At 41.0% G+C, this 27,901-nt stretch overlaps 1 protein-coding gene across 1 annotated transcript in view; it reads right to left on the bottom strand.

Moving 5' to 3' along the window:
* Positions 1-25,600, bottom strand: part of CLASP2 (cytoplasmic linker associated protein 2) — a 121,522-nt gene extending 95,922 nt beyond the window's left edge. Inside the window, 9 exon segments of the mRNA XM_033164958.1 lie at positions 643-713; positions 8,885-8,982; positions 10,097-10,172; positions 10,408-10,471; positions 10,474-10,498; positions 13,876-13,979; positions 19,769-19,847; positions 25,262-25,287; positions 25,290-25,600. Of these exon segments, the coding sequence (XP_033020849.1) occupies positions 643-713; positions 8,885-8,982; positions 10,097-10,172; positions 10,408-10,471; positions 10,474-10,498; positions 13,876-13,979; positions 19,769-19,847; positions 25,262-25,287; positions 25,290-25,455 (709 nt within the window). The 5' untranslated portion in view covers positions 25,456-25,600.
* Between the last annotated feature and the right edge of the window lie 2,301 nt (positions 25,601-27,901).

Raw genomic sequence — 27,901 nt, 5'->3', positions numbered from 1 at the left:
TACTCAGCAACTGACAGCACCTTCCATGCTGTTCTGGAAGCTGCCAATTTTCAGAGAGTGCAGAAAAGCGGGAAATCACAAAAATTGCCTCTCTTCCTCAGACAGAGAAGATGTGTTGAAACAAAAGCCCTTCCATTAAATCAAGGGCACCAGTTGTAATTCTACACTATATAAAGTAAAACATGAAAAACTCATAAAGAAATGCATATTGTATATTCCTAGACAAACTGATCAATATGTAACAAACAAATAAGTAACAAGAGACCAACAAAGACAACAAAATCTAACAACTTTCAAAAGAAGCTAGAGGCTGAGAGCAAACAGGGACAGATAAGTGTTTTCCAATAGAGTTTCCTAAACCCAGACCTAGGTCACATTTGCCTCCCATACTGCTTTAACAGTTCCAAGGTGGGCATGTTAAACAGTGCCAATACTTCCTTCTCAAAGCTGCGTAGTACTAACTAGTTAGATGCTATAAAACAAACATTAATACCATACATTTGCAAAACCTACATCCATATCTAACTTTTGCCATATCTAACTAAGCCTAACCTTAGCTGCAGAAATGCTAAAGACAACTCACACATGTCAAGCAGCTAAAAATACTCTATATCCATGTCACATACACTATTGGATACTCACCACTGAAGTTGCTTGAAATCATATTGCCACCGTTTTTCACTTCATCAAATTTCATAAATATTGTTTGTAACCTAAGAATAAGAACAAATATATATAAATAAAAACACACATATTTCTTTTTCAAATAAAACATTTTAAATTACAATTTTAACGAATCCTGATTTTTTTCTTAGGACTTACCGGTAAGTCCCAGTTTCTAGAAAACCCAATGATGTCACAAATACAAATCATCAAGCTAAGCTGGTGGTCACAATTCACAATGTTATGTTTGAGTCATGTTCTAGTGTGTAATTTATTAGATTACAGCAGGAAGAGGAACCATATTTAAATGCAGTTTTGCAGTCAACATGCTCCGGTCAGGCACACAACCCCTTTCTCCCTACCACACATGGTTGGAATCTCTCTTCACAATTAACTGCAAAACATACTCACATCTATTTAGAGTTCATCCATATATTTCTTGGTTTCTTTTCGAGTTATTTTCCCTTTGGTTCTGTCCAATGTTCTTTTTCTCCTGCTAATTTGTCTCATTCTTCTACATATCCAAGCCATTTTAGCCTCTGTGTCCTATTTTCAGCAACTACTGTTGGCTGGTTTCCTGGTGCTTGCTGTTCCTAGAGCTTTCTAATCCTCCAGATGTTAGATTTGCTAATTCTTTTTACGTAGCCCATAATCCATTACCCTGTTTTATTATTTAAGATCCATAACCCAACTTTCAGAGTTACACATCCTCTGCAAGTCCTATTATAAATCTTTAAATTTCAGATTGTACAAAGGAATGCTCAAAAATATGGTGCAAATGGTACTCACTGTGTATCAGTAGTTAAGTGACACCACATCAAAGTATTATATCTGAAATCAGTTCGCTTGGAAATATAATTATTGAGTGAACTGATCTGGGTTAGTTTCCACTTTAAAAGACAATGCATACACAACCCTACTGGAAATAGCCAGACTTCTACGACTACAGTGCTTGCATTCCTTGCAACCCTCATTTCAGTTTGAATCTCTCAAAGCAATGATTAACTTCAAACAAAACAGCAAGAGTAACAAATATGTGATTGGTAAGTGTTCAACATTACCGCTTCTTGAAAATTCCTCAAAAAAGGAGAACGGAAAGTATTTACATTTTTAAGAAGTCAGTTTTCTGACCAAATAGACAAATGGAGTCTCGCAAGAGCAGGTGCTTCAAAACTTGGGGAAGTACTTATAGCAAAAAAGTTGGGGGCAATGTGGTTTTTATTCTTATTTTTTAAACTCAAATGATCAGAGCACTGTTGGGACAATTGAGAGGCCCATCTTTCATCTTGCAGACAGCAATTCAAGGGCACTTTGTGTGTCTATTTAAAGCATAGCTGTCAACCTTTCCCTATTTTTGCAGGAAAATCCCTTATTATAGCATTGGAAAACAGCAGGGAGGGTTGACAGCTATGTATATAGCAGTGGGGAACAGCAGGGAGGGTTGACAGCAGTGATTTAAAGACGGGATGTTTACCTGTAACCAATGTTCTTTGTGCTGTCACACACATAGGTTGGTTTTTTTTTGCATTTCTGTGGATCAACTCTACAAAAGTTCTAGAGCAGGAATGAGGACTCTCTGGCCCTTCAGATGTTGCCACAGCTCACATCAGCCCTAGCAAGAATGGGCTTGTAACATCTGGAGCAGGGGGCCCCAAACTAAGGCCCGGGGGCCGGATGCGGCCCAATCGCCTTCTAAATGCGGCCTGTGGATGGTCCAGGAATCAGCATGTTTTTACACGAGTAGAAGGTGTCCTTTTATTTAAAATGCATCTCTGGGTTATTTTGTGGCATAGGAATTCGTTCATCTCCCCCCCCCCAAAAAAAATATAGTCTGCCCCCCCCCAAGGTGTGAGGGACAGTGGACCGGCCCCCTGCTGAAAAAGTTTGCTGACCCCTGGTCTGGAGGTTCAAAGGTTCCCCATGCCAGTTCTAGAGTTTTAGTCTGAAAATGGAAAGGAAAGCAATGATGCCCTCTTGGAAAGGAGGGAGTCTACCTCCTCGAGGTGGTGCCATGTGAGGCAGAAATTTGCAGGGGTGTGTTACTGAATTTTGTTGCATAGTTGATGAGAGAGAGCTATTACTGGTCCCAAGTAATGGGGTCCCATGCATCTATGTGTAAGGGCACAAAAATATGAGAAAAATACAATGGGTGAATTAAAGATCGTATCAAGGAGTACAATGTTCTCACCTAAGGGGTTCGTATCTTAGGAATGGTTGGAAAGAAAGTACTTTATGTGGTATGATGTTTCCTTGTGGAACAATGATGCAAAGGAGATCTCAATGTTTAATGATGTCAAGTCTGTCTAAACAGTTAATCATATTTATTAGTGAATAAAATAGAATGGGGCATAAACCCCAAACCATAGTCTTTGCTTAGTGAAATTTTACCACTGAAAGGGAAGTTTTCTGTCTCTGTGTTAGTTTGACTAGCCAATTTCTCTCTCTTTATATAACTGATTCATAACCTGCTTTTCATGAGACACTCTTCACAGAGCAGTATTATAAAATACACATCAAAGCATAAATAAATTATGTTTTAACATATCTCCCTCACATTACTGGTAAAATCCAGCACCAAACCAGCCCAAGGCTGCTTAAACATACAAAACCAGACCACAACACAATTTGTACAACTCAATTTACAGTGGTACCCCTTGTTACGCAACACGGGCGTGCTTAACTCGAACGCCCCCCCCCCGAAAACCCGGAAGTAGCATGATTTGAGCGCTTCTGCGCATGTGCACAGAAGTGTTCTGCGCATCTGGGGGGCACGTGCACTCCGGAAACACTTCCGGGTTGCGGCCGTTCTTAATTTGAACGTGCGCAACCCAGGGTATGACTGTATAATGAACCACTGAAGGCTGTAATGAAAACATGGGCCTTCAAAGTCCACCTGGAGTATTGAGAGGGCTTGCTTGATCTCATGTGGGACTGAATTCTACTACTGTAGGGCCACTGCCAAGAAGACCCTGTTCTGTGTTGCCACCAGCCCAATTGTATCCACAGGTGGGCACATAAGTAGGGCCTCTGAGAAAGAACTTCAAGGATTGGACTGGCAGATTGACCTGGGTAAGGGAATCCTTTAAGTAACCTAGTTATAAACCATTTACCACATCTTTGGAAACATATCACTAACCAGGAAAACTAGTATAATTTGGTGTAATATGCTCCAACTGCCTCTCCCCTACCAGTAGCTGCATTTCTACCAGTTCAAGTTTCTGAAAGATGCACTTCCAAAATTTAAAGGCAACACTATGTATAGAACATTACAGTAATTCAGCCTGGATGCTACAAATGCATGGATAACCATGGAAAACCAAGGCACGCTCCTCCAGGTAGAGTCAAAACAGAAGAACAAGCTGAAGATTACAAAAAGAACCCATCTGAACGTTCCCATTTGGTGTTGAGTCCAGCATCACTCCTAGTTGCACTCCTAGTTATTCTTCAGGGGGGAGTGTAACCCTATCCAGAACTACTTACAAATCTCAATCCAGGGGAGTCTCTTTCCCCATACACAGTGCTTGGATTACGGTAATCTTCAACATGTGCCGTCACAAGGCACAAATTCAGAAGTTCAACAGCTTCTCTAGGACCAGCAGATGGAAAAGACACATGGAGAAGTCACATCTGCATACTGATGACACTTTGGGTTTGAACCTCTGGGATGGCTTATCCCAGTACTTAATGTACATGCTCAACAGCATAGAGAATAGAATAGACCCCCAAGGAATTCCACAGGCCAGTGAACAACAGAGGTCTTCTAGCAACCCACATTTTCCAGGAAAAAACAGAGCCACCCCCTAGGCCCAACTCAAACAAGTCTAGCATACCACGTTTTATGGTATCAAAACCCACAGTCCAGCAAAACCAATGGTGTTAAACTCTCGTCATCCATTTCTTGACATAAGTCATCTACCAAGGTGACCAATGCTGTTACTGTTCCCATGTTCCCAAGCTAGATATGAAGCCAGATTAGAAATGATCCAAATATTCAACACTGCCTGGAGTTAGTTGTCCAGTTACCACTAGCTCCACAAGGATGAAATATTGGAGACTAGGCAACAATTCTCCCAAGCCAATTGATCTAAATTTCAGGTTTTGAAACTAGTAAGAAGCAGAGTATCAGGTATTTTAAGAATATTTCCAGAGCCTCTTTGTGTAGTAACAGAACCTTCTCATGTGGGACTGTACAATTCTTCAGAAGAGTCACATTCTCCCCTTTCCATTTGCTCTGCAAGTCCCATAGCAACAGAACACAATTCTAGGTGAGTCATGTATTATTCAATTTGGGAAGACTCAAGCCTCTTTTCCTTGACTTAGGTGTTCCCAAGACAACTTGAGAATTCACATTCTATTCAAAGTCTTGTGGAAGTATTGAATTCCAGTGCATTATTCTGAAATCAACATGAAATACACATGGCTATATCCAGATATTTACACAACATGCAAAGAGGCTGCTGACACCAATGGTGGTTAAAAAAAAAATCCCTATAAATGCTATACAACTGGCCAGAATAATCTTGCAGTTTCACCATTTAATTCAAATTCAGTTTTGAGGTGGCTGCCTTGCTTTCCCCTTTGCTTTTAACCAGTTACTAGAAAAAAGCTAACATTAATCTAATATGCACAGTTATCATTTTGAGTTTCACCAAATGCCACCACAAAGTTATTTGAGTTCTACGCACACACTTCTCCTGTAAATGTCAAATTGTATTTGACAGCATCCTGTAAAACTAACAAAATGTTGACTACTAGATTATTGTAATTTACTTGGTTTTAGATTAATGTAGTGTAATGCCAATCACAGTCAGCTTACTAAGATACAATTTATTATCAGACACATCCATGGTTTTATGGATATCACTACTTCCCAAGGAACAGAGTATAACTTTTTACTATACATAGTGCAACTATATGTCAAGAAAATTACACTACAATTTGTTTCAACTAGTATATTATACTATAATTACTATGGTAATAGTTTTTCACTCCTAGACAACCAGTTCACAAGTTAATTTGTTATTTAGGAATAAAATGTTCCACCGTATGGCAGTTCTAACTGGTGTGAGGAGCAATAGCAGAATAATGCTCTCATATCTGGCTTGCAACTTTCCATAGTTGGCCACTTTGGGGAACAGGATGCACAGGCCTTTCATCAGATTCAGAAGGCTTCCTTTTTTGTTGAAGTGATAGCTGAAGCAGCATACATGCGAGTTCATTATAATTTGCAATAGGAATGAAGGATTTCTAAGAATTTAAGTAGGAAGAAAAAACTTATTAAGATCCAACAACTGTGTGGGAATGGAATCCTTTTCTGTTTTGCTACTGAGAGGATGAATTCAGGCATCTTGCATAATAATCTATCCAAAACCTGCAGCACTGTAAAATAGTGGTGCTTCTACCTCTGTGTGGCAAACACAAAGGTTAGTCTAATGCAGGCTTCCTCAACCTCGGCCCTCCAGATGTTTCTGGCCTACAACTCCCATGTTCCTTAGCTAGCAGGACCAGTGGTCAGGGATGATGGTAATTGTAGTCTCAAAACATCTGGAGGGCCGAGGTTGAAGAAGCCTGCTCTAATGGGTTCATAAGTCAGTCCAGGTCCAGAGAGGCAAACCTGTTTAAAAACACATCTTGCTTATTTTGAGTGGGAAATTATACATCTTATTTTTAACCTCCAAATTTCCAGTTCTTCCATTTCAGATCTCTTCTGAGTCCCCACCCCCTCCAATTTCCCATCTCCACACCTCCATGACTTCAAAGCTCTCTTCCAACCAGAAGACCCACACATGTTGTATCTCCCACCCAAGTGCTGCTGCATTACTATGGCAGAAAATGCTGCCTTTCTGGATCAGATAAGACACGGATCTAATCTTTGAAACAGAAAAATCCATTTATAAATTCATTTCTGAGAGTCCTCTTTAAATTACAGTTAATCCAGGGATTGGGAACCCAAGGCATTCCAAATGTTGGATGCCAACTCCCATCAGCATAGCCAACTGTCAAAGTTGGGAGTAGCCGTTGAGCAACACCCACAGGTTCCTTTCCTTTGATCATAAAGTAAGTATCTTAAGCTAAAGCAACCTGAAATAACTGCATTAAAATGTATCCTATTGACACAGTGGCCAACCAGAAGACTATGAGAAGTCTGCAAATAAGACCTCAGCACAATAGCACGTTCCCCTCCTATGGTTTCAAAGCAACTAGGATTCAGAAGCATACTGCCTCTAACCATGGAGACACAATACAGCAGTTGCGGCTAGTAGCCTTATCCTCATGAATCCTGCCCAATCCTCTTTTAAAGCCATCTATGTTGGAGGCCACCACTATCTCCCATAGGAATATATTCCATAGTTTAGCTATGTGCTATGTGGCAAATAACTGTATCTTGCTTTTGTACCTAGAAGCTCAAACATGCTTATGTTTACCACCCCCTTTTATGTTTGCAATAGCCCTGTGAGATAACTAAGTTAATAGGTGTATATAAGCAGCATTTATTGTCAATAGATTGTGATGGGGGGTGCAAAGTGCCCAACCCACATAAAAAGGTAAAAGGTAAAGGACCCCTGGGCGTTTAAGTCCAGTCAAAGGTGACTAGGGGATGAGGTGCTCATCTCGCTTTCAGGCCAAGGGAGCCGGAGTTTGTCCACAGACAACTTTCTGGGTTATGGGGCCAGCATGATGCAATGGAACAGCATGAAAGAAGCCAGAGCGCACGGAAACGCCGTTTACCTTCCTGCCGTAGCAGTACCTATTTAACTACTTGCACTGGTGTGCTTTCGAACTGCTGGGCTGGCAGAAGCTGGGACAGAGAAACAGGAGCTCATCCCATCACGCGGATACAAACAGCCGACCTTCTGAACAGCAAGCCCAAGATGCTCAGTGGTTTAGACCACAGCGCCACCTGTGTCGCTCCAATCCACATACAGTACACCAAGTCCAGGAAATCCTACTGGCATCCCCAGTGATAGCCCATATGGAATAAGTGGAGAGGAAGATGTAACATACTGGCTTCCTGGTGAATATTCCATATTCTCAGTTTAGGAAGGGGGAACCTAAGAGAATCAAATGAAGTTTTTTTCCACTGAGAAATGTTTTGGCTACAGCCACAGGTCATCACATATTTTGTCCCATAAACATTTCCCCTAGCCAGGGATATCTCAGTGGTGTGAGACAGATAACCTGAGCATGCTTTTTGCCAGTTTTCAAAGCCAAAGCTGGGGGTTCCCATAGTGGTGCCATACTGTTGGCAAGTTTAGATGCCTATGCTCCATGAAATTATCTAATCTTCCTTTCAAGTGACCAAAGCTAGTGGCCATTATCACCTCTGGTGGGAGCAAATTCCACAGATTAACTAAGTGTTCTGTTAAGAAGTACTTTCTTTTGTCAGTTTGGAATTGGAACCAAGTTCTATTAGAGAGGAAGAAAAACTTCACTATCCACTATACCAGGGGTCAGCAAACTTTTTCAGCAGGGGGCCGGTCCACTGTCCCTCAGACCTTGTGGGGGGCAGGACTATATTTTGGGGGGGCGGGGGAAATGAACGAATTCCTATGCCCCACAAATAACCCAGAGAGGCATTTTAAATAAAAGCACACATTCTACTCATGTAAAAACACCAGGCAGGCCCCACAAATAACCCAGAGATGCATTTTAAATAATGACACATTCTACTCATGTAAAAACACGCTGATTCCCGGACCGTCCGCGGGCCGCATTTAGAAGGCGATTGGGCCACATCCGGCCCCCGGGCCTTAGTTTGGGGACCCCTGCGTTAGATTAATACAATTTAGACTATTCTAACAGTTTACCTGTCCCATTGCCTATTTGATTATTATTTCTAAGCTATACCAAGATAACTTCCCATATTTGCTAGGTTTCTTGCAATTTGAGATGTTTACATTTTAACTGGGCAGCAAATAACTAAAAGGTTGTTTATGCAGTCCTTTGGCACATTATTCAATCACAAGCAGCGACCAGCACAATTCTGGTTTGTTCATACAATGTACTCAGGAAACAATGGTAAATTGTGACAAAGTTTTTATTTTTATTTTGTTTGCTTCAGTGTCTACTGTTTCCTGTTTTGAGCAAAAAGTGCTACAGTGTGAACCACAGAACAAAAGTATATATACATTTGACCTCAAAAGCTAGCAAATGTTAGATAAGTTTATGCATATAATCAAAGCAAGATATGTATTTGTATTAGCCATCATAGCTAACTCACCTTGCAGAGGGAAGTCCTCTTTTGTTAAGATCAATTCTTACTTTCTCTCCAACATGCCTATAAATCTCCACAATCGCCAATATTGCAGCATCTCTCACCTGCGAGCATACAGAGCAAGTGTTAGAACATGGCAAGAATATTTAAAGGAATTATAATGAACACACTACGCTTAATGCCTAATATTCTAGTTTTTGCTCATCAATATTTTGCTTTAAAAAGGTAAAGGGACCCCTGACCATTAGGTCCAGTCGTGCTTACCCATCAATAATTCTAAATAAAATGAAGGGAAAGGGTTTAAACAAGACTGCAAGTTTAAGGAGTCGGGTGCATAATTGCTAGGTCTTTTTCAAATACACTGACTGTCTAGTCTGAGGCTACAGAAAGAGTAAACTGTTACAATATGCATCTCAAACTCAGACATCTTTATGAAAGTTAAGCTTCTCTGCTACACTGTGCTGCTCTAAACAATATTGTTCCATCCTCAGTCTGCTTTCTTACTGCAAGCATGTCTACTGCAGTGGGAGGGGGGAAATATCAACTTATTCACTGCAAGGCATTCTACAATGCATTTCTTATACTTAATTTCTCTGTGACATACTATTGCAGCCTGTTAGCTACCATGTTCATTTCTGTTTTGATTAAAAAAAACCAACCCTGAAGCCATTTCTTCTTGTATGTTCCTCCCCTCCAACCCTCCAAGCATGCATCTAAAATTTTAATTATGCATATATTTATACTTAGGGAAGATAGAAAAACTTAACTACTGTCTTATCTTGCAACCTATGCCTAACAGGAAGGGATGCAGGACAGAAAGAATTTGGTAAAGTAAATAACTCATCACCTATTCTGAAGAATACCTTACATTTATTTAGGAAAAGACTTATTTCTAGAATTCTATACAAGACCACTTAAACCTTTTGAATACATAGGAAAAAGCCATATTTCCTAAGCCAAGAGTTACATTAAAAAATTGCCTCATTGTTCCACAACAGTCGTACGTTTGTTGAAGACATCTCCTCTAGTTTCATGGGGTAAATGAAAAGAAGTTCTGCTTCTTGGTCCTAATTTTAAGTATTCTCAAAATTCTAGATCTTTAGGATTCACCAACAATCTCCTACAATCCTCCCATTAGTGACAAACTCATGTGGTAAGAAAACGCAGACAGTAGAAAATCAAAAGATTTTTTTTTTTTTGGAAAGATTATAATCCTACCTGGCTATTGGAGTCTCCAGACAAGATGCATAAGTGTGGTACCAGTTTGTTGAGAATTAATGATTGTGCACCATAGCTAGGGGAGGAAAAAATCAGAGCAAGCGTCATTTCACACCTCACGCACAAAATATCAGCCAACACTATCTAAGGACAGTTTAGATGAACTCAAGAGGGAAAGTTGAAAGCAAACAAGAGTCTGATCATTGCTTTTCATTTTAAAAAGGACTAATCCCTAGAAAAAGAATCTGCACCACAGAAAAAGGGATGCACATTTATTTCAACAGCCTACTTAATAAAAATAAAATACATACGTGTTTAATGTTGCAATAAGACACAGACACACTCCTTCTCGTGAACGATAGTTCTTGTGTTTAAGCCAGCGACAAGACGTTCCCAGACGAACTATTAAAAATGAAAGGTAGATTAGGTTACTGAATGAAATTGCATACTCCATGACACAAATGTTAATTCTAAATTAACACAACCAAAATGATTATATTCAGTGCTTTGGGGGAGAAGTTCAGATCAGGCTCTTTTACACCTACTCCCATTTATTAATATATATTCCCATATATTGATACTGGTATAAAGCAGCATTTGATCAATTAGTTTTCAGAAACTGGAGACAAAATAAAGAATAACTGAAATATCTAAATCAGCGTGTCTCTCATATTAAGCTTCCCCTGCTTAGAAATATCTTCCCACTGTGAGATTTACAACTAAATTTATTTTACATTTGATTTTTTTATTTTAAAAAATTGCATTAATGTATTTTAAAAGTATTTGTTTTGCACACTTATACTTCTGGTTCTATTTGCCCTCCAGTTCCAGTGCTGTTTCTGTTCTTCAGTGAGCTTCTGTGATGATCTCCATATCTTTTCTTCTATTATGAATTTCTTGGGCTACACTCATTTGCTTCCATGCATGTTCTTCTTCCCATGTTTCACTTGCCCTTATTAATTCCTTTCTTGCTTTTATCTTTATAATTCTCAGCCTCCCAGGAGCTCTGCTGTACGCAACTGCCAATGCTGTGTACTTCAGACTACAAGACTAGATTTGCAACGATATTTCAAAGCAAACAGATTCCAACTGCAATTCCCTTCAGCTGCAATGCTGCCATTATAATCTCAGCCGTTCAGCAGCATTCAGGAGAAAAAGGTTGCCTAGCAACTGCTGCACAGTGAGCAAGAGCACATTTCCCAGACTGCAGCATTTATGATTTAGACCCTCCCAGTATTCAAGTCATGCTGTAGAATGAGCAAAACAGACAATGTCGCATGTATATATAGAATATAATGCATTAAATTATACATTGTTTTTGCCTTTAAAAGACTTGGAGAAAAATATTAGGGTAAGCTAGACCACTGGTCTTCAACTGGGGGGTCAGGACCCACTAGTGGGTCCTGGCTTGATCTGAAGTGGGTCTCAACAGGAGAACTACTACCATGCAAATTTATTTAAGAAATGGGTCCCAAATGGATGTCTGGGTTAAAAGTGGGTCTTGGGTCTTAAAAGGTTTAAGATACCTGAAGTAGACAATATTGAATATATTTTTCACAATGATTTAAGCAGCTAAAAGTAGTGCTGAACCATTTTTCACATTTCTGCATTAATTCACAAAAAATACCATCTAAAAATTCAGTGAGACTTTCAGGTTATGTTGAAGGTAGTAAGTTGATTGCAAGAACCTGTCCCCGCCCCCACCAGCATTTAGCAGGCATTAGATGTTTAATTTAAAGGCTGGTCATTCCTCAGAAGCATTGGCCTGGCACAAGCCCAGCTGGAATTTATGCAAGCACAACACTTGGCAACAAAGAAAAGAATAGTATTTTAGGTTACAATCAGATACTATTTTTTGGAAGGGATCACAAAACTGATAGATAGATAGATGATAGATATTCAAGAACAATTTCAAAAATGCACACAAGGACAATCCAGCAAAATTTTGCTTATTATAAACAAAATTAGCTGCAGCAATTGCAAGTCCGTCAGTAAACAGCATTTTCCTTATAACATTTCAAGCATGTTCTCAGAAAATTAGTTGCTATATAGAGAAAACCATAAAAAATAAAATGTCCAGCAAGCTGAACATGAAATAATCATACACTAGAATACTATACAATTTATGTTGCCCTTTACAACTCTCCATGGCATTGTCATGCAGATTGCTATGCCTTTAGGGTATAACTAGATTCTCAGTCCTGCAGTGCTTGGGGTGGGGGGGAGATGAGCAAGACAAGAATGACAGTGGGGAGGGAAACAAGAAATGGACTTGAAACTGATTGCTGCAGCTTGTACTGCTACAGAAAAAACAGAAGTGACAAAATGGAGCCTAAACAAAGGAAGTCTGTAAGACACACACAAACATGTCATCTACGCCAAAATAGCAGCATGCTTAGAGGAGAAAAAGTGGCCTCGATTTTACACTGAAGAAATTAAAAATGAAAGCTAGGATATCATGCAAACAAACAGAAACCCTGTCATGAAAAACTTAATCTACTAAGAAGCCCAGTTATGAGCACCATTGTAATAGACTACAACAGGGGTGGCTAATCCTCTTCAGCCCAAGGAACACATTTGCTGTTGACCAGCCCCCCAAGGGGTCCTTCCACTGAAGGTCATGGCCAAAGTGAAAGTGGGTATCATCATGGCCGCTGCTCCCCCTCGTTCCCACCCACACTGACAGACATGCATACAGAAATACAGCATGCACACACTCATCCCCATGCAAAGGTCTCCAACAAGTCCCAGTACTGCAATTTTTCACCCCATCACAGAGCTGAGAGGAGAGAAACCACTCCTAGTTCTGCGATAGAGAGGTTTTTTGGGGAGAGGGGGAATGTTAAACATTTTGGCAGGCCTGATTTGACATGTAGGTTCTGCCTCCACAGACAGATCTCCATGTCTGAACATAGTACAAAACGTTGCACGATATGCACCGCCTTAGAACAGCGCTCCATGCTGAACTTGAATTCCCTGACATATGACGTCAGGTGATGATAGGTGGGTTGCCCCTCCCAATTCGCATACTGGCCTGCTTCCAAGTTAAGAATGCTCAGACTAAAGATGTGTAACTGCATCACCATTATCTTAATGCAAGATGAAGACATTCAAAGGAGAGCAGGATTCTTGTACCTTTGACATTTGTGTGAAAGAAAGATTTTAGTAGATACAGCCAGCATTCGAAACTCCCATTGTTCTAGGTGCGTTTTGCGACAAGGAATTTCATTAGTGAGAGCTGTTTTCTGAGCTCTGGGCGCAGGACTGAGCCTAAAATTTCAGATTAAAACTGCAGAGTGGAAGGAAAGGAGGACCTTTTTCTGCCTTCCCCACTTCCAGACACTCTCTGAAGACTGGAGCAGAGACCTTCTTAAAATATTAGGGGGGGACAGGGGAAGCATGGCTTTGTTTTTTGCAGTCTTCAGATGAGGACTAGACTATATGAAAAATGATTATAAGATTTTAGCTGCAGTTCATTCATTTTCAGCTTTGTAATCTTGCTATGAAAAAGTGCACCTAGGCATTCCATTGTTGTTCCCATAACCTAGTTTAAGGCGCTATTTAGCTCCTAGCTTTCATATCTCAGTTTCTAACACTGGATACAGCTTTTCACATGTGGGTAACAAAACCACACCAGCTGAGATTTCTTCTGCTACACAAGTATAAAAAGGTAGAGAATTCTTCCCTTCTTTGTCAAAGGTTACCCTATCATAACAGAGCATTTTAACAGAACACAAATAGATCTGGAGTACTGTACAAATTTCTGGAAAATATCATACCATTGGCTGAGCTGCCTGCTCCATTAGTTTCAATACAAGATTCTGTGCTTGATCTCGAACTTGATCTTTGGCATCTCCCATTCGATCCATCAAAACTATAAGAACTAGAGGACAGAAATAAGAATTAATGCTATATATGGAAGGAAGGCAAATTCTGAATAAAATTATACCTGTAACTAACTGTAAAAGTGATTCAAGTTGTTTTAATTCAAGCAGTGCAACAACTGATCAATTTTCTCCTTTCAAGACTTCTGTCGTTTTAGAGGCACTGTCATCCCAACTTCTCTAACCAGTTATACCTGTACACTTTCAAGAAAGTAATATTGTAGAGCTATGAAACACTGAGTCTCCAACAGTGCAAGTAAGTCCCAACACCCCAGACTTCTCTGTTCTCCACATTACACTCTGGGAAAGGTGATACCTTCAGGTGACAAATCGGGATGGACAGAGTCTTCTATTTTGGTCAATATCATGCATTCACCATATTTCAGCTTTAATCTTATTTTTTTTTAAAAAACACACAAACCCTACAGAAATATAAAGCACACTTTTTTGTATGCATTTTGATAATTTTTTTAGCAGTGATCTCTAGGAGCTAGTGTGGTATAGCCTGTCACTAGTGCTGGGCTAGGACCTGGGAAGCCAGGGTTCAAATCCTCACTCAGCCATGAAAGTCACCAGGTGACCTTGGGCCAGTCACTGCTTCTCAGCTAACCTACCAGACAAGGTTGATGTAGGAATTAGAATATGTAGTGGTAGAACCATGTATGCCACCACCATGAGCTCTATAAACACAATCAATAAATTATAAAATTCAGAGAAATGTGAACTTGAACTAACAATTATGTTCTGGTCCAGGAGGTGCAAATTACCGGTAGATCCGTTTGGTTAAATAGATAGGCTGAATGAAATTCACCTTCATCCCTAACCACAAGTCAACTCCTGGTACTAGGAAGTTGTAGCATTCCATCCACCTCATCCAATCCCAAGTTAGTAAGAAGAGCACTGAAGAAGGCTATACTGCTTTAAAGTTTTTAAAACTGCTTTGAGAGTGGTGTTTGTTTTTTTAATAATCAGAGGTATACTGAATTTAATGAAATAAATAGAAAGTCCCTTTCTATTTTCACACTGAACATTGGGCAAAATGTACTAATTACTTCTCTATACAGATCTGTACATGCCATCAGCTTTCTACATGTCCAGTGTGTAGAAAAGCACAAAATATGGAAGGCAGTCTCCGAATATAAAATCCAAGATAAGGCTATGATTGGGAATAAGAATTCTAACCTATCTATTCTTGTAACAACTCCTAAAATCTATTACTACATAGACAACATCTTCTTACCAGTTTCTCTCCCCAGATGCTAGACAACACAGGCAGAAATTTCGTCTTTGTGACCATAACCCATACCCAGGGACTCATCGGCCAGCCAGCAGTTCATAAAGATTGCATATTATTTTCTGATTTTTTTCCAATAAGAGGAGGAGATTCAGAACCAGAAGGAAAGAAGAGAGCCATGCAGGCTTGAAAAGGTAATCAAACACATAGGTTTGACTAGTTAATCAGACTTATGTTCTGAGGAAGCCATTAATTTGTTATTGCTTTTAACCCTTGTGTTGAAATGTCTGGCTCATTGGCAGAAACTTTAAAGTTCATGGGTTCTTTAAATGCATTCAGATAAATTTGCTGTGGATTTAACAGCTGTAGCTTCAACAGAAAAAACAAACAACCATGACACAAGGCACCTGAAGACCTGAAACAGTTAAACAAGTATAAGTTTGAATATTTTCATAGAAGAATTTTCTAACACTTTTCTCATGATATATCATGGTTTGGAACCAAAGATGCCACTGCATGACAAACGTATTCACAAATGTCTCTGCTTACTAGTGCTTATTAAAACTGGAGCATCAGCTAAAAATGATGTCAGGCATGCAGGAAAATCTTACCTGTCTGGCATTCTATACATCCCGGTTCAAATTTAATTTTGAGCATGGAAGCTAATAATCTAAACAGGACACAGATGTGCTAATGCAGCATGTGCAGACAAGGTCCCAGACGAAGTACACAGTACATAAGGCTGCACATGACTCCCCTCTCCCATCTTTGCTGGACCTTCATATTCAAGCAGAGATGTAGCAAAACATCTCTGACCTTTTGAGGAGCTCCAGTGAAAGCCGCAGCATGATCAGCTGGGTGGGGTACTTACAATCTTTCTCTGCCCCCCTCCTTATTCAACTCGAAACAAAGACAAGCCTCTGCACTCAGCAGACAGCTGTAATGCTGGGGACAGACGGACAACTTAATTAACAGTACTGAGAAGGGAGTTACGTGATGACACTATGTAGTTCCAGAAACACAGTACAGAAAATATGATGGCTACCTGGCATAGAGCAACCTGGTTTTTTGTTTTTCTTTACAGTGTCGCTGGAAACCACGCAACTTCATAAAATGCTTTGTCCAGGTCTATTCATTAGAGATGTTTTTTTTTAAAAATGGTCACAGGTGGCTGAAGAGTGCAGGGGCTTGATTAAAATATGGAAGGGGGGGAAGAAATGGAAAGACCACACAGCCACTTCAAAAGATAAGCCCATCCCACCAGACCTATGAGAAGAGTTCTCCCACCTCCACCTCACCCCTTGAGATCGCCTAATGTTCCGCTGGTGGAACATTTGGCTCAGTCCTAGAACTCCATTCCTAGTAAATATTCAAATACTACTTCTGAAAACATCTCATTAATATTGTTTGGGGATTGCTTAGCCATTACAGGGTACCTCAAGTTACAAACGCCTCAGGTTACAACGCTTCAGGTTACAAACTCCGCTAACCTGGAAGAGTTACCTCGAGTTGAGAACTTTGCCCCAGGATAAGAATGGAAATCGTGTGCCGGTGGCGCAGCGGCAGGAAGAGGGCCCCATTAGTGAACCACACCTCTAGTTAAGAACAGTTTCAGGTTAAGAACGGACCTCCAGAACAAAAAAAGTTCATAACTAGAGGTACCACTGTACACACACTTTGAGCTATGGCAGCAGTGAGGAACCTTTGGTCAGTGGGCCTCATATCTGTGAGACCGTTTTCTCACGTGCCCCACATCTAACATAATTATCTGTGGTGGCATGGTGGGGCAGGGAAAGACCTGGCAGACGTGGTGTGGATTCAAGCTGTGCCTGCAGACTGACATTTTCCTTTGGTCAGTCCGCAAAGAGAAAACATCTACTTATGGGTGTGGTTTGAATTCAAACCACATCTGCAAATGGACTTCATAGGGACTCCCTCTCAGCACCCATCAGCTGATCAGTGTTGAAAATGAACCCTTGAGAAGATGCCAAGTGATTGATAGGTGGGTGGCACAGCCAGATCTAGTTACCACACTGGAGTTAATGGGAACTATGTACACAAGAGGGTTTATTATTTAGGACAAATGCACTATTAACTTCCAATAAAAGGAGTACTGCAAAATTTACCCACAACATCCAATGAAGTGTTTGCTTAGTGCAGTGGTTCTCAAAGGGTGTAGCGTGCCACAATAGTGTAGCAGGAGGGGAGGCAAGGGTGCCGGAAAGATTTGATGGCAATTAAAGAAACATTTAAATAGTATAGTATAGTATTATTAGTATCAGCATTAGTATAAATATATTTTTTACTTGTAGAATATGAATAGATATCTTTTCAAAATCAAGCACTGCTGGTTGTTTATTTTTGTTTTTCGATGTATTTCTTATTAATAAAACTTTCAGTACGGTGCAAGCAAATTTTTATTCTGAAAGTGTGGCCTGGAGAAAAAAGTTTGAAAATCACTGCCTTAGTGGGAATTAAGTCCATGTAAATTCTTTTAACATCCTCAGGAATATTCCTTAAGCTCTAAACAAAGCATCAAACAGAAGAACAGAGAAATTCCATTTACACCTTCAGACAAGTCAAACATTCAAAGATTCAAAAGTAGTATTTTATGAGTGAAAAGTTTTAATCCTAGAATAATGAAGCTAAATGGTACTTAATGTCATAACTGATCTTGCATGACCAAAGTCATGCTGTGATTTGATCTGAATAAGATTGGCAGGCTGGAAAGAGAGCCCTTTAAAAGTACTAATTAGAATTTCCTCATACGAACACAACATCTATTAAATCAAAACCAGGCAATCACATATGCACACAATAGTGGACTGGAAACTTTTTCAATATCTAGTCACTTGGCAATGTTATGCTAGCAACTGGAATTCTTCCTTCTCAATCCAAGTTTATTAATGCAGAACCCAGAGGATCCGTCATCTTAAATGTTGCTAAAAAAGTATTACACACAATAAATACATCACTCCCTTTAACAGCAAACTTGGGTGGTGGGTAACAACAATAAATTTAACCAAAACAGGGCCATTTAGAAACAAAGGGGACGCATCAGCATGCTCAAGTGAGCCCCAAGATTTGCAGTACAAAAAAATATTAAAAGCCTACAGAAGAACCCTCTGAAAAGCCCCATGAGGAATGAGTATGCTCAATAGTAACAAAATGCTGTTTCACTTGGAAAACCAATAAATACATAACCAAAGGAGTGGAATGCCCCAGTTGAGTGCCCATAGCTAGTAGACAGGAACTGCTGCTAGAAGGCAATGGTAGACTATAAAATTTTCTTTAAAAAGCGCAACAACTTTGGTAGATCACTGCCAGTTGTTTTTTTAATAGTGGGAGTAGATCTCAGTCTCTTGAAAGTTGGACATGCCTGCATAAGTTCAATGAATCACAACCCTATGAATTTAGATCCAATTCTGCCTGTGGTCAGGATAAACAGGACCATGTATTTAGAGGACTTTGGGCTTTTTATTTTCAAGAAGTATGTAGCTTTGGATATAGTAGATATGGGTGCTAACTTTACACTAGGGCTGCATGATGTTAGGCTTTCAACATTGTGATGTATCACCAGCCAAACATTGTGGTTTGGTGATATACCACGATGTTGAAACAAACTGCATTGGCCCCAGCTGACAAGACAAAGGGTGAAACTGTCACAGCTCTCACTGCAGGAGTTGAGGCCCTTTCACCCCAGCATACAGGCTGGGATCAATGCAGCTTCTCCTGCCAGCTGCTCGGCTGGGGGTGGGAGGGCTCCCGCCCCCCAACTGAGCAAGCCCTGATGCTTCGCTCAGTTAAGAGGGGCAGTTTCACAGAGCCCCCAGCCCGCTGCTGGCTCCCTTAACTGTTCAGCTGAGGGGAGCAGCAACTGTGCGCCCCGCAGCCCAGCAGTTTAATGGAGTCCCCACGCCACCGCCAGCACCAGGCTGGGGGTCCCGTTAACTGCTCAGCTGATGCAAGGGCAGCTGCAGGCTTCTCAGCTGAGCAGTTTAAAGATGCAAAGGGAGAAGCTGTATTGGCGCCTTGCTGGTGCAGCTTGTTTCTTCCTCTGCACTGTATGAGGGCAGACTGTGATGTTGGTTTTACTCAGCAGTATGTGGCTGGTGCAGCCGCCACCATTCCTGAGTCCCTCAGCTAGCAGCGCCCATTGGAGGAAGACTCTTGAGTCTCTCTAGAGGGAGTTGCTAGCAGAGAGACTCAGGTGCTCAGCGGTTTCATACCAGTTCTGGGCAATATATCGCTACATCGCCCAGGCCTACCGGTACTTGCGCAGCACAGACAGAAGACCAACATCTGAGCAAAGTGTGCAATATAACCATGCATTTCGGTACTATAACACAATCCTTTGAATTTAACACAACTGTACAGGTGTTAACATTTGGATGGCTCAAGACATACTGATCTTACCTTTATTATACTAAAGATAACTAACATGGTACGTGTGTTTTTTACTTTGACAAACTGAACAAAAAGCACCCTAAGAGAATCACCAAATTGCTTATCTTCAGTTCTTTTACACATAGCATTTTAAAGCCACTCACTCACCAGGTCCTATATAGGATTTGAAGCGTCCTGAAAGTCTGTCAACAAAGGCACCCAGAAGATCTAATCCAAGTAGTGATACCTGTGAAAATAATGAGAAATCTTTAAAATTCAAGTTTGGGTGATGGCTTATCATCTACTCCTGTCTTCCAGTTTCTCCTCCAGATGTTTCAACTACAGCTGCCATCAGTCCTGACCATTGGCCACAACAGCTGATGGAAGCTGAAGTCCATCATTTTTTGACAACTACAGGTTACAAAAAGCTGATTAAGCCACCTAAGTCACCGTCACATATGTAAGCTTTCAGAGTAAGAACCACAGTGCCATGACTATGGATGAATGGCAAAAGATTGGACAATATTCTTCCACCTTGGTTCCCCATAGGTTTTTTGACTAACTTTCATAATCTTTGGCTGCTGCCTTACCTGGTTGGGGCTGATGGATTTTATAGGCCAACATCACCTGGAGACCTAAATTTAAGGAACAGTAACTTGGGCTCTTTTTGAGAAAGTCTGATCATAGAAATCTATTGTCTCACCACTGTTTATCATTATTATAAAAAATGCTCTAACTTAGAACTGCAGGAGCCCACTAGGCCTTTTCCCTGTGATTTATGCCTAGCAGAGACAGATATTTAATCCTTTCCGCATACTACTGTCCATAAGCTAGTGCAGAGCAAGGATAAGCACTGCGGGCAAGGTTGCAAAACCTATATTGAAAGAATGTTTCAAATCTGAAGCAAATCTAAACAGCAAGCCATAAGGTAAACACAATAATATGTTTTTTAAATAATGTAATAGGGGGTTTTTCTATTTTTTTTTTTTTTTTTTTTTTTTTTTTTTTCTTTATATTCTTCATTAATACCATGCTTACTAGCAACATTTATACTTAGAAAATATTTTGAGTTGCATAATAGAGGAAAGCTATGAATTGCAAGTACAGAATAACAAGTAGGTAGTTTAGGACCACAAGTGCCTACAAGCAAGGTATGACTAATTCTAAGGTGACAGCAGAGTAACAATGAAAATTCAAGCAAGACACCCTTACTTAAAATTCAGTGGCCTATCTAAAGAAATGCAAATTTCACTTGGCTTCAAGACTATTGGAAAAAGGTCTGCAAAGCTATTCTTTAAAGATAGCATTTCTCTTGGTGGAGAATTAAAGGTGTTATTTAGCTTTATGGGGACTGCTGGGGAAGCCTTGATCAGACATTTAGCACACTAATTCTACCAGCCTCTGAGTAAAACCTCATACTTTAAGACTAGAAGCATTTGCTCATCTTTTGAGTTCAAAACCAAGACTTAAAATTGCTTAAAATATGCTGAATTGCCCAGTCATACTTTCAAACCATCTCTGTTATCAACAGGAGAATGGCAAAAATACTTATCTACTAGCCAGTTGAACTTGTATCCCCGGGACTTTAACCTCTTCAGAACAAAACCTCCTGGATCAAATCCCTGCCCATGTGCTTTCCATAGCTACAGAGCTGCACTTGTCCAGAGGAACCCTGTCTGCTCATTTTAAATATAAATATATCTATACATTCTTACATGGTGATACCACACCTGCTAAGTGGCTGCAAAGCTGTTTCTCCAAACATCACTGGGCCCTGGATGATTTAAATTTTCACAAAATATAAAATAAAAAAATAAAAAATCCTTCCAGTAGCACCTTAGAGACCAACTAAGTTTGTTCTTGGTATGAGCTTTCATGTGTATGCACACTTCTTCAGATACGTATTTTATATTTTGTTTTGACTATGGCAGACCAACATGGCTACCTACCTGTAGCTTAAATTTTCACATTGGTCCTAGATACCACATAGTGGCTGAGACCTGTCCAGTGCTCCCCTGCTATCTCTACATGCAAATAAGTCAGGTATATGTGGGAATGTTGAATTAGGCAGATTCCTATTAGGTATATCACACCCTCCTATCATTGAAGAGTATGTGAAACCAATTTAAGCTAACTATCCACCTTATAAGTTAGTGTTGAGTGAAACAAGGACTCTAGCAGAAGAGGGTAAGCACATAATTAACCAGCAGAGGGAATGCTTTTGTAGCAGTGAGGGAACAGCATACCCAACTCTACTCATTTACAACAAGCTAGATATGGAAGCATGATGTAACTCTAGTGCCTACAACATGCTGCACAATGCTCTTAACTGCATAATTTTGTGGCGGTGGCCAAAGCACTTCTGCAAATTGTAAATGGCTTCATGGCTCCGGAACTGGCCTGTTGTTACTGGATTACAATCTAAGCAATTATTCCAAAGAATAATGTCGGCAGTAAATTAGTTTGGTCACAATTCCATATGACAGTAGCTGAAGAAAGAGACGAGAGCAGGTAGGTACTTATTCCTGAAACAGGGACTGCTGTGACAATGTGATGTAATTTCAATGAGTATCTTTGGCCCAGTTAACAACATTGTGAACTGTGAGTGATCTTCAAAACACACCTGCGCTTTCTGGATACCCAGGGCAACTATACGGTAGACAAATAAGATACCTTATGGCAAAAACCCAGGCTGCATCATGTGTTTATGTTTCCAGCTACCAGCTGGAGCAGACCACGTGTTCAACTATGAAGGTCACAACTGTATTTGTGCCAAATTCTTCTACAGAAATTCACCCTTAAGAATTTACAACTGATGTTCTTCTCAAAACTGTAATACCAACGACACAAGGAATTAAAGAAAGATTTGTAAAGGCCAGTTTGGTACCCAGGAAAACCTTACCACAGGACAGGCTCCAAATTGGGGGGGGGGGGACTTGCTGGTTGGCCTGTATGTACAACTTCCACGTGAAAAGTTTTCATGAACTAAGATAGGCATTCTCAACAATAGGTCCTCTTGGATGCCAGTGACAGGCTTGCCATTGCTTACAGAGAATATAACAACACTATAATTTACTATGTAAAAACAATATCAAAGAACCAAAGAGTGAGGTCCTGCAAGAAACCTGAATCTCAAACTCTTTCACCATCCCCTGCCCACATCCATTCAGAAATTAACTATTAAAGAACCTAATAACAGCAGCCATACAATTAGAAACTCATTCAGTTGATCATTTAATCCAATGTATGCCATCCTCTGCCAACAATCCACTTCTGCTATCTATGCAGGAAAAGTAAATCAGCCTCTAGGCAGAAGATGGAAATGTTCTCTCATTGGTTTCTGGACCTCTGATTCTGAATTAAAATCACTATTCTTCGACTCAGATAAAATCACGATTCTTCGACTCAGATGAATTATAGTTAAGCAAGTTCCTATTTATTTAGGACTCAATTGAGATGTAGGCTCTCTCTCACACACACTATCACTACAGGTGCTAAAATTAACAGATTATAGAATTAATAAACATATTATTTAATTGTCAGTTATTGCTGTTGTACAACTATAAATTTAAATATTTTTTTAAATTACTCTCTCCATACAAATGCCACCAATAATATATTGTATTTCTTGGTCATTTGACTCCACTGTTGAAATTTTCCCTACTTTTAAGAGATTTGCATCTATAAGTAAATTTCTGAAACATCCAGAATTTCTGTACACCAGAAGAAACAAAATATTTGAACATAACAAAAATGTATGCATCTCAAAGTTTATAGTATAACACATATTCATTTTTGAAGCTGTCACAGGACACAAGTTGAAATTGCTGCAACAGACTAACATTACAATCCTAAATCCTACTTATTACAATGAAGATTACTCCCAGGTAAATGGAGTCAGCCCCTTGAGAACTGCATGTTTACTCAGAAGTATCACTAGATTAGCTTGTACTGAACACAGAGGGAACATCCATAAAACTGCACTCTGGTATTTTACTACTTTTACATATATACATATACTTTTACATAGACACACACATACAAAACTTAAAGTTACCATAATGTACTAACATTTGCATTTCTATATTAAACACTTAACATCTGCCCATCTACAAACATGCTTTTAACAAAAACAACAACAACAACAACATCATCATCATCATCGGAATAGGTAACTACACATCTAACCAAACTCAAACTGTTGGGAAATGTAGTATCTTAGCTGTTAATTGAAGAAACTGATTCTAGTACTTTCAAAATATTTACCTTGTTTCTCCATTCTTTCCATCTCCATGTAGGTGTTTGCTCCTGTATCCTGCCTTCAATCTTATTTTTTCTTTACCATTTCTCTTCATGAAGTTGTCTTTATTATACTGACTACTAAATCTAACCCTCTTACAGATCATTCATTAAAGATAAATAAAAAGATTGTAACTGGGAAACAGTCACTAACTAAAAGCAAGTATGAACACCACCAAGAATCCATCTGTTCCACACACGTGGGTACAGTCATGTGCAGTGTTTTGAAAATCCATGGTACTCACTAATACACAAAAGCATAAACATCTCAATCTCTTTCTGCTATATTGGATTAGGTACTTGCAACATGACTAATGTCTGAAAGTACCTGAAGGCACTACAAATCATTTCTTTAATTAGTATCCAATAATTCATAGCAATTGCGGGCATGCACATGCATAAACATATATATGATATGCACATATTATACACATAGATTCATCTCTGGGGAATTTGAGTAATCAACACATCTGAAGCCTGGGTTATGGAGCAATACCGCCACCAGATGACAGGACTGTAAATGAGCTATACAGTAGTTAAGTCACTGACTGAAATGGTAAAGTCCATCACTGGTAGGTAATATGACAACATTCTCAAGTTTTTGCTGAAATCTCAAAAAAAATTTTTTTTATTTTAGGCATATTTTCCACACCTCATCTCTCAATAATTACTATTTTCCTATGTGACAGCAAAAAAGAAAATAAAAAACAGCATGGAAAATTCAGAGTTGCTACAAATTTTCATGTCTAGAAATTTTCAGAAAAGTATAATGAAAGACCCTGGGATTAAATTATCACCATAGAGAATAACTCCTATTACCCTCTAAACTGGACTGTTTCAGCACATTGTTGACTTATCTTAGGCTTTGCTGGCCCTCCACAGAAAGAACTTATTTTGGAAAGTAAACAAAAATCCTTAACAAGGAGCATTGTATCCATTAGTGTACTCCTATAACCTACTCCAAAGAAAGCCCAAGGGACTTCTGTGGGACACTCCCAAGCAAGTGAGGCAGCACTGCAGCCTAACATCAGATCAGCATGATGACACACTGCCAAACCCTGCATATTTTTATATGGAAGAAAACTCCTTGAATCCAATGATGCAGATATATGACTGCAGTCTTAATGCATTTCTATTGGATGTTGCCCTTTCACTCCCGGGCTGTACATTATTTAATTGGTAAATAAGGAGATATTGGAAAAACAAGCATCTCAAACCTGTAAGAAACGTTTTAATCCAGAAGAGAAACTTGATTTTGGCCACAGAAGGTTCACTGAAAGGGCAAGCCACACTTTACGAAAACGAGGGCCACATAAAATATGTTTCCCCGCTGCACACGAAATAAAGCACAAATAAGCTTACCTTATAATTACTAGAGTTCACCATCCTGCCAATTCATCAATGACTTTATCAAGGCGTTGCTGATCCTGCTCAAGATCAGTGGAAACGCTGGGATCGTTCAGATACTCCAGAAATTCTTGGCCGACCTGCATCCTGCGGCCCACATCTTTCTGCGGCACCTGATCGCAGAAATAATCCATTCTGTTATGCTCCATGTTGGTTGGAAAGGAACTTCGCCTGAAAACAACACCCTGACGCGTATTTATTTACAGCTATATGTATGTATGTTCGCGGGGAGGAATCTGAACCAGCCCAGAAGGAATTCCCAGGTGCAGTGAAATCCAGGAAAGCTCCCCTTCACCTCCAGCAGAAAGGGGTGCGCGGTGACACAGTTCCCTTTTCCCAGAAAAAAAACCAAAAACTAGGAAAAGTACCAGTCCTTTGACAAAAAGAGAACATTAAATCCCCCCCCAAAAAAAAGATTATGATGATGATGATTCAAATAACAGTCTCCAGTGATTGCTGTTCCAACGCAAGATCTGAGGGGAGGAGAAAGTTTTATTTTGGGGTCGGGGTGGCGATGCCCGCGGTGGTTTCCTTCCTCCTCCTCCTCCTCCCCCCACTTTCTTTCCCCCCTCCGAGGTTCTCGGTTGCGACGTCGGCAGCGGCGCGAAGCAACCTCTTTCCCAAGTCCTCCGAGGCCAGGCGAGCAGGGCGGGGAGGCGGCGGGGCACTTTCGGAGAGCATGGGAAGAGAAGCCAATGGGGTCTCGCTCGCTCCCTCAAGGCCGGCCAGGGAAGCGCCGCAGTTCGCCGCCCAGGCGCCCTCAGCTTCTCACCGCAGTGAGGAGGAGCAGCAGGAGGAGGAGGAGGAAGGGTGGCCGCTCCTCAGGAACAAGGCAAGCAGGAAGCGGCCGGAGCTGCTGCCGCCGCCGCCGCCGCCGCGTCGCTGCTGCTGGGAAGGCGGGACTCTGCTGCGCGCGGAGGCTGAGGAGGAAGGCGAAGGGGCCCAGCTCGCTCGCGCCGCTTCTCTCCTCAGGGCGCCGGCGGGGGCTCCGTCCTGTGGAAGTTGCGTCCGCCTCGAGTCGCCGCACGCCGGGGGCGTCGCTTTCGCCGACCAGGACCGCCTTTTCCTTCCTCTTTGCCCCGTCCCGCGCATGCGCACGCGCGTCCCCCCCTTCCCTCAGCGACGCTCCGCCCGACGGCGCCGCCGCTTCTCAACCCGGCTCTCCCAGACCATCACTTTCCTGCCATAGCTGTCAACCCTCCCAATGCTATAATAAGGGGATTTCCCGCACAAAAGGGGAAAGGTTGACGGCTATGTATTCCTGCGCATGTGCAGAAACCCTTCCTGCGCGCCGTCCCTCCTTTCCCCTCGCGCCTCTGCGGGCCCGCCCCCTACTCCGCCCCTCCCAGTGAGAGAGAAAGAAAGAGAACGGGCCGCGCGTGCGTCTCTCGAACGAAGCCCCATGCGCATGCGTCCCATGAACCAATCCCGCATGAGGAAGGTGGGAGGGTGGGTTGCGGGGAGGAGGCCCTGCTTCCTTCCTTCTTTTTATTTGACGTTCGCTACGGCGCCTGCGCGGCGCGCATCTTTTTCCCGCGCGTATTCAAAGATAACAACCATAACGGTTGCATGAAGGAAGGTTGAAGGGACTCCAAAGCGATCCATCCCAATCTATTGCTGCCTGACAGGGGCTGATCCCTGTTTGTCAAGCGGAGGACGCATGAATTTGTAGACATGGGCGCAAAAAAAGCCTAAAAGGAAAAAAAAAGCTCAAGACTGGTCTTTCTCCCCCTCCCAAAATCTCAATAAAATCGAGCTCTTCTGCTCTTGCCGAGGCAGTTGCCACTGTGTGTGTGTGTGGCCCCGGCTGTTTCCCCTTCATGCCGACAAAGAGCTGGCATGCCTATCAGAGACCGGATCCTAGCCTGCACCCTGCTTGGTCAAATGGGGATGCAGGCTGAGACTTGGGCAGTGTCAGGGAGTGAATTCATCGTTGCCGGGATTCATCGTTGCAAGAGAGCTTGGCAAACTGAGTTCCCTTGCATGGTGAGTAGTTCCTTTGCGAAGACTGAAGATCCTGGGAAACTGAGTTTTTCAGCCATTTGGGGCTTTCTGTTTGGGGGGGGGGAGTTTTTCTGTTTTTTGAAGCTGTTTTTGTTTTTGAAGCTGTTTTTGTTTTGAACCTGAACGACCATGGCTTGCGCGCCCCCCCCCCCCCCCCAGTTTTGATCCTGGGTACGCACTGTTTGCAGATCTGTATTTCACACACTGTTTCGAACACAGGCATTTGGAAGGATCCTAACTTGGCAGAGAGCAAGAGAGACGACCTGAAATTCAGTCCAAAACTCTTTATCAGTACAGAACATAGAATTTTACATCAAAATAAAGGATAATCCTGTATCATACAGGACAGGTGGCAACCCTAGCTGAGGCAGGCTTATTGAGGATCTGCACATCAGCCAAGTGTCTAAATGAATAATTTTCTTTTTATAAATTATCGTTTTGTTTATGATCTTCAGTTTTATACATTTCAATAATTTCACAATACTTTCAACTTTTGAAACTCGACTTCCTTTCCCCTCTTTCTGTGGTTCCTTAAATTAGTTTTTTAATATTTTCTGCCTATTCCAAATTAATTACTCATTTATTCATCTA

Source organism: Lacerta agilis, chromosome 12 (genome assembly GCF_009819535.1).
Source record: "Lacerta agilis isolate rLacAgi1 chromosome 12, rLacAgi1.pri, whole genome shotgun sequence".
In the NCBI taxonomy this organism is placed as follows: domain Eukaryota; kingdom Metazoa; phylum Chordata; class Lepidosauria; order Squamata; family Lacertidae; genus Lacerta; species Lacerta agilis.
This window is presented reverse-complemented; position numbering and strand designations above follow the sequence as displayed.